Below are 7848 nucleotides of genomic sequence, written 5' to 3'. Positions count from 1 at the left end.
TTTTAAACCAATTAGTAAATGATTCAGACATAACTATTATTATTTGTTATTGTTATTATAATTATTTTTATAGGCCAACTCAATATAAATATTTCACTGAGTAATGTTCACCCACAAAATCATATCCAATAACTCAGCAGTCTCATTGACTCAGCAGTCAATGTGAATTTCCCCACTGTGAGATTAGTAAAGCATTTTAAATCTTTGAATCTTGAAAAAGTCTCAGTTGAGGGCTTTTATATCATTTATAATACTGTAGGCTACCCTATGTTAGTTACAAAGTTACTAAGATGCAGCGTGTGTGTATACACTAACGGTATGTAGTCGTACGTGTATAACTACAGTACTACTGCATCTCCAGTGCTGCTTTCATCCCGGGCATGCTGGGAGCGCAGCCTGAATGAAACACAGGCTGGAGTGTTGCGCGACAGTAAAGGTAGCTTCTGGTTACAAACTTTGGACCAATCAGGACGCCGCTTTGCGTTCCTGCTGCAGGAGCAACAGAAGTTCAACCTGGACCGCTTCACGGAGAAGAAACTATCTGCTCTAAATTCAAACTGACAATGCGTATTCACTTCCGCTGACATTCCTAATAGCCAACAAATTGTCATTGAAGGAAACATTTCCGAGTAATGACAATGTTGGGTATGTATGTGCCAGACAGATTTTCTCTGAAATCGTCCAAGGTCCAGGATGGAATCGGTCTTTACACGGCGAGGCGAGTGAAAAAGGTTTGTTGTTTCTGACTGGGGAACTTTGTAACCGAGTTTACACGCGGGAAGCGTTTTATATTTCTTTTAAAATGAATTCTAAGCGTTGTAGATAGTTTTTCTGTTCGCCTTATTCCTTATAGTCGCTGTCAAAGTCTCAGTCTAAACCCAAGGCTCCTCTGACGTGAACTGCCACGTAGCTACAGTAACTCCAGTTGTTTCTCCCGTTCACTACAATACAATGTATTCATGTCGGCAAAGAAGGTTCTCGCGGCTGTCTTGGGAGGCGACACAGTACATACTATACATTAATGTTACATTCAGGTTAAAGCGCTCAGCTTTTTACGTCATTTTGCAAAACTGCACACATTTCCCCCTGCTGCCAAATGTATAGAGAAGGCGTAATGGAGTTGTGAAATATGTCATTGGGTGAATGGGTTCATCTATCAGTAGGGATGTGTTCGCACTCGGAAGGCTATTGTTATTTAAATCGGTGGTACTGTGGTAAAGCAGGTTGAGGATGAACATGAATGCAACACGAAGAACACATTTTGACCACGCCCCCTGGAGTTTGGACTCTTCTGGGACATCAGAAGTAAAAACAAATGTCCAGTTGTGAAGGATGTACTCACATGTCACATTAAACACTAGGCTTTCCAACATTCACCCACAGTGCAAAAATCATGGTTTGGACAGTCCACTGGAGTGTATAATGTTTTAATTCATAATAATTCATTTTGGGTGACTGTCTGTTTTACAGTGGCATCGTGTTTGACGAATTGATCCCTGTGTTTTGTTTTAAAGGGAGAAAAGTTTGGCCCTTTTGCAGGTGAGAAAAAGCTGCCTGGCGAACTGGATGAAAGCTCGGACACCAGGCTTATGTGGGAGGTGAATGCACATACATTCTCATATGTTTACACCACATACGTTGTCATATTTTTACACATTCAAAGGTTTCAGAACTCAAAGGTGTGAGTGGTTGAAAGCAACATTTTGTCTCTAGAACCAAATGTGCGTTTGCTGTTTGACAGAAGGAACTAATAGGGGACTTTATGTTGTTTGTAGTTACAGTAAGATGTTCATACAGCATGTTAACACAAGCCTCACACCTGTTAAAGCTGTGTTAAATATGTAATGTGGTAATTAACAGCTCATATTGCAGTTAAGCACAACACACATCCTTTTTCATAGGACAGCTGTGGAAGAAAGACAGCTGCTTGCATTTCTGTCCAAATATGTTCTCAGTTTTTCCTGTGATAAAGAGAACATTTAATTACTTTGCAGATCAACTAACCATACTGGCTGATTTAAAGTGACTCTCATCTCATGTTGCGGGGAAGCCATTGCTGGTAACCACTGAACTAAAAGCTGTGATGTAGTTATCTGTAGCTGCCACATTGGGAGGTACCAGCCTGTGCACATGATTAAGCGTTCATATGTAAGGCCGACACACTTTGACGCACAGAAGACAAACCATGAAAATAACAAGAGAAGAAGAATCAGTTGTTTGCTTCTGACAACTCATGCACTTCTTGTACTTTATTTCCAGGTCCGTGGCAGTAAAGGAGATGTGCTGTATATTCTGGATGCTAGTAACCCACGCTATGCCAACTGGCTGCGGTTTGTCCATCAGGCGCCTTCACAAGAGCAGAAGAACTTGGCAGCCATACAGGTATATTTCCTCTCAGTGGAACATAAAGACCTACATAAAAAGACAGACTAGTGAAAGACAGACTAGAAAACAATACACATCTGTCAGGGTCGGCTATTGATTTCTTTTTGTAAACGTGGCTGTTAAGAGACCCCTAGGAGAGGTATTCTTTTACTTATACAGGTAATAAATATTGGAATTTAGTTAGATGTTTTCATATTTAAAGTCTTATGAGTGTACAGACTCTCTCCTCTCAGCCTGAAAATAACCTCCAAAGCAAGATCTGAAAAGTCACTTTGTTTCAGTAGCGCAGGATAAAAATGGAAGCCTTGTATGGTCTTTGTTCTGTGAGACTACATCCACACTAAGACGTTTTCATTTTTAAATGGTGTTTTGAAACAAAAAGGATCTCCGGACACACAGTGCGGAGTTTTAGCTCCAGTAGCGGAACAAATCTCCATCCATATTAACACGTCTGACGGCAGATATCACATGACCATTCGCATACACTGGGCATGTGCGTGCCGGTGTAAACAGGAAGCACATTGTCTGGCGTTACTCTGCGGTTGAAAACTATGGATGTATAAGTTGAAAATATAGAAAATACTTTGGAGAAAGAACACTGGCTTAAAGGAAGGTCATTTGTTTGGACTGACGACGAGGTGGACCTGTTATTGAATGGTATGTAATCCTACCTAACCGATAAGACTAGGGTGCGTCGTCATTTCCAAAGGTCTCCGTTTGTGCCCGTCCAAACTACAAAGCAACCCCGGAGTTTTTAAACCAAAACAGGGGCAGCAGTGTTTCCAAATGTCTCCGTTATAGGGGCTCGGAAACAGCCACGTAGTGTGGATGTGAGGCATAAACGTAGCAGAAGATATCCATTTTTAAAAGAAAATGTAGTAGTGTGGATGTAGATGACCACGCAAGATTACATAAATATTGAATAAGTTACAATACGATAAACAGTTGTGAGAGAGTGAACTTGCATACTACATACCCCAGCATACTGGATCTGGGAAATTTCGCCTCTTGCACTTCTGTGCAAAAGATCAAACAGATTGCTTTCTCATGATGGAAGAAAAATAGAGTTGGAATGAAGAGGAGCCAGAGCCAAGTTCCTGCCGTTAATACACCGATGCCTAAAGTGATTGGTCGTTTAAAGGTCATCATGTGTGTCAAAGCTCTGTGTTCCATCAACAGTGACATTTATTGTGTAGCTTTCCTCTTAATCATTATTTATGTATATTTAGAATCCCATAGTTAAAACAAAATGACTGTTTGATTTTATTTGCGTGACCTTTAAGGACAAGGAAGTTAATGACATTTTTAAGGGTTTGAGCTTTTGACCTGCGGCCTCAATCAGGCTTAACAGACTGTTGTCTGGGTGTAATGAGTTCAACCTTCAGCCAGTCTCAACTCAGTGTGCATTACCATAAACGGTAATACTGTAGCTGCATTTTAGCAGGAATGCTCCATTCTACTCAGGTTTGTCTGGTACCGCTTTGCCTGGGCTCCGTGGCATTGCTGTTATTGTGTGATTACTATATTATAACCAGGGCTGCACAATATGTATCGTTTTGCGACAAATCGCGACAGACACAGACACATTTTTTGAGTTAGTTGAAAGAGAGTGTCGGTAGAAAACTACACTTTCAAATGTGAATGTCATTCCTTTTTCAATGGGGCTTTTTATGTTCAATTTGTTCAGTAAAATAATGTTGGAAATGATTTTTTTTGTTATTCTAAAATTCAACAAGCAATTTGCTGTATTTGAGCAGAACACTCAAAGCAGCAGAAAGGCAGAACTGAGTACACTTTAATGTTTGTTTATTTATCGCAAATTATATCGTTATTGCGATATTCAGCAACGTCATCGCATTCCGCAAATTTTCCTCAGATCGTGCAGCTCTAATTATAAGCATGTTGTTATTTCTTAGGATGGAGAGAACATCTTTTACCTGGCTGTGGATGACATAGAGACTGACACAGAGCTCCTGATAGGCTACCTGGATAGTGACATGGAGGAAGAGGAGGAGGAAGAAGAGGAGGAGGTCATCAAAGATGACGACGATAACAGTAAAGAAGCTAGGCATCTTGTTGAAATGGGTACAGTGGAATTATGTTACCTCATTTGTAATCCTGAACTGCTAATTCATTTATCATATACTAGGGCTTTGCAATTAAGCAAAATTCATTCAGCAAAAGTATGAAGGGAAATGTCACAGTTCAAGGTTTTTTCACTGTTGATTTGTTTAACTGTTTCACAGTTTTTTAAGTTCAATAACTGCAGCATCTTTCAAAAAGACAACGAGTAATTGTGTAAATAATCGAGATTTCAATATTGACCAAAATACTTGTGATAATGATTTTTTTCCATAATCGAGCAATGCTATCATATACTTTTTCAAACAATCAAACAAAAATGGCGTATAATTGCCTGTGAGATCTTTGCTCATTGTGTGTGTGTGTGTGTGTGTGTGTGTGTGTGTGTGTGTGTGTGTGTGTGTGTGTGTGTGCCCCATCTCTACAGAGCTAATAATAAAGAAGGAGGACCACCCCTGCCTGCTGTGCGAGAGCAGCTTTCCCAGTGAGGAGATCCTGGCTGCCCACCTCCAGAGTCTGCACCAGAGGCCCAGCACAGAGGAGAAGGAGTTCAAATGCAAAAACTGTGGCAAGAAGTTCCCCATCAAACAGGCTCTCCAGCGCCAGTGGGTTCTCTTTTCCATCATTAAGCTGCTTGTGGTGTAGTTTTATTTAACGTTGAGCTGTTCAATGAATCTGCAGGTCATTAAGAAGTCTGAAAAAGGTATTAAATTAGTTAGGCAGCAGTTAAGTTTCTTTTTATTAGACGTGATGGTTCAGTTTTGAATGGTTTTCACTTTGTTGCTTCTAATACAAAAAGGCATCCATTAATTCAGAAGGAGGATGTTGCTGGTTCCACAAAACAACAAAATAAGATGAAAAATAAAAAGTCATAGTTCAACATTTTATGCTTATGTGTTTCTTGCTGAGAGTTAAGCGAGAAGTTAGATACGACTCTCATATCTGTCTGTAAGTTAGCTTAGCTTAGCTTAGTTAAGCACAAAGACTGGAAACGGGGAAACAGCAAGCATTGCTCTGTCTAACGGTAACAAAATCTGCCTATTACTGTAGCATCTCTAAAGCTCACTTATTAACTTATTAATGTTATATATTGATGGTTTTAATCCTTCCTGGACTCTTCTTGTCACCATGACACCAAGAAACATTTCAGCTCATAATCAGCCATAACAGTTTATTTGATGGATTAAAAAAATGAGATATAACATGTGAATCGGTGAGCTTTAGAGGTGCTGGTAGGCGGGGTTTTTTTACTTCAGAAAGAGCCATGCTAACTGTTGTCCCATCTCCAGTCTTAATGCTAAGCTAGGCTTACCCTCTGCTGAATGTAGCTTTATATTTAAAGTACAGAAATGAGAGTGGTATTAATCGCCTCATCTAACTCTGCAAAGAAATCACATACATTTATTTCCCATAATCTCAAACTATATATACTACTCTGCGTTTTCTTCCACTCTACAGTTGGTTTAAATTTAGGTCAAACCTGATAATCTGATAACTCCAGTAAGAATTATTCAAATGAATTTATCCTGTATATCTGCTCATGACAAATTACCTTTGTTTAGCCATCACCCCGATGTCTTTCATTTCCTATTTGGTGCCTAATTTGTTTTGTATTTTGAATCCTTCCCCAGTGTTTTGCATTGTTCTGAGTCACTGGACCCATCCGGCGACTCTAAAGCACACCAGTGCTCTATCTGCCACAACACATTCAGATCAATATCCAGGTAACATACAGTTCATTGCTGTATACAGGGAATTTACCACCTAAATAACAAGCTGTACAATGTATAATGGACACATGCCATTTACTTCCTAAGACGCACAGTTAGATAAAGTCTTCTTCTGTATCCTGTGTGTACAGTTTTGAACAGCATAAGGAGGCCTGTAAAGGAGATGCCAGGTTCATCTGTAAAGCAGAGAGCTGCGGCAAAAGATTCAAAAGCAAGGACGCTCTGAAGAAGCATAAAGGAAATGTTCACACAGGTTGGCATCTCTGTCTCTCCCTGCATGCCTCTCTGTCATTTTTTCTTCTGTCTCTAGCACACACATATTCACATGCATAGCTTGCCTACTGTATTGTCCATTTGCAGCCTCAGCACTCAAGGAACTGCAATAACAGTACTTGACCTCGATCAGTTAAAATCTCGGCAACGTTGAGGCACATCTCTAATTACTTGCGCTACATAATTGTTGACCTGTGTGTTCTGGGGCGGCTCACTCCTTTAGATAATTGGACTTCCATAGCTATTTATGATGGGATGTAGGGCAATGGGGATCTGCGCAGCCTGAATCAAGTATCAACCCGAGATTAAGACATTAATCTCAGAGGCTGATGGAGCTGAGATCTGGCCCTTTATGTTTTACCAATGTGGTTAGGACAAGGGTGTGTGTGTGTGTGTGTGTGTGTGTGTGTGTGTGTGTGTGTGTGTGTGTGTGTGTGTGTGTGTGTGTGTGTGTGTGTGTGTGTGTGTGTGTGTGTGTGTGTGTGTGTGTGTGTGTGTGTGTGTGTGGGCGAGGAAGGAAGTGGATCAGACTCGTCAGATGTGGGTCATGCGATTCAGTTGGGGATAAGGGGAGGGTCCCAAAATGGTAAAATGGTGGGATGATGAGGAAAGTTCAGTCTCCAGTAAAACTTTGTTTTTCTGTTGCTGTGCCATGCTTGTCTTTAAATAGTTTTCGTGATTGCCCACTTCTGTTATCAGTATCATTTTTCATCTAGTTTTTCTTTCCTTTATAGGGAGTGCACGTCGGAAACTCACGTGCACCATATGCAACAGAAAATGCTCCTCCTCTCTGAATCTCCAAGAACACAGAAAGGTGAGTCTCTGCAACATCTACTGTACAGCTCAAATCACCCCAGATACTTTGCTTCGGATCTGAGAGGATTTACTCAGCTTACGCAATTCTGCAGGATCCATTTTTACAGTGATGTCTCTTTTTTGCTGTACAGCTGAATCCATCACGGTCCACTTTTTCTATAACCCAGTCTAACCCCTAATCTAGCTTTCGGCTCTGCTTCCTGATCTTCTGAGTTCACTTTGTTCGGTTATTCCGGGTTATTCCCTCTCCATGTGAGGCTGTCTTTATGATCAAGTTGTTACAAATATATTCTGGGTGACAAAGTGCAGAGGTCTGGCTTCTTTTTCACTGGCTCATCCCACACGTCTCATGAAATTTAAGAGGCTCTGTTGGCAGACAATAAGGTTTTAACCTTGGCGTCAAGATTCTCCCTCTTATTGATGGATCACAGAACTGAACAGGGCTGTGTAAATACCATTCTAAAAATGTTTTTGTACAAAGAGATATCTGTGTTGGTACTGTGTATTACCACTATCAGCCTATGTTTAGTTCATGAATGCTTTTACATTTGGTGTTTAGACA

General features: G+C 40.5%; 1 protein-coding gene across 1 annotated transcript in view; it reads left to right on the top strand.

The window, feature by feature from the left end:
- Positions 1-430: 430 nt before the first annotated feature.
- The window catches only part of prdm5 (PR domain containing 5), a 39563-nt gene continuing 32145 nt past the window's right edge, over positions 431-7848 (top strand). Inside the window, exons 1-8 of the mRNA XM_028588549.1 lie at positions 431-731; positions 1515-1598; positions 2260-2382; positions 4302-4470; positions 4895-5072; positions 6099-6191; positions 6329-6450; positions 7205-7284. Coding sequence (XP_028444350.1) covers positions 633-731; positions 1515-1598; positions 2260-2382; positions 4302-4470; positions 4895-5072; positions 6099-6191; positions 6329-6450; positions 7205-7284 — 948 coding nt within the window. The 5' untranslated portion in view covers positions 431-632. The remainder of the gene's footprint in view (positions 732-1514; positions 1599-2259; positions 2383-4301; positions 4471-4894; positions 5073-6098; positions 6192-6328; positions 6451-7204; positions 7285-7848) is intronic.

This window comes from Perca flavescens, chromosome 9, assembly GCF_004354835.1.
Source record: "Perca flavescens isolate YP-PL-M2 chromosome 9, PFLA_1.0, whole genome shotgun sequence".
In the NCBI taxonomy this organism is placed as follows: Eukaryota; Metazoa; Chordata; class Actinopteri; order Perciformes; family Percidae; genus Perca; species Perca flavescens.
Note: the sequence above shows the minus strand (reverse complement) of the source record. Positions and strands in the feature narration are given on the sequence as shown.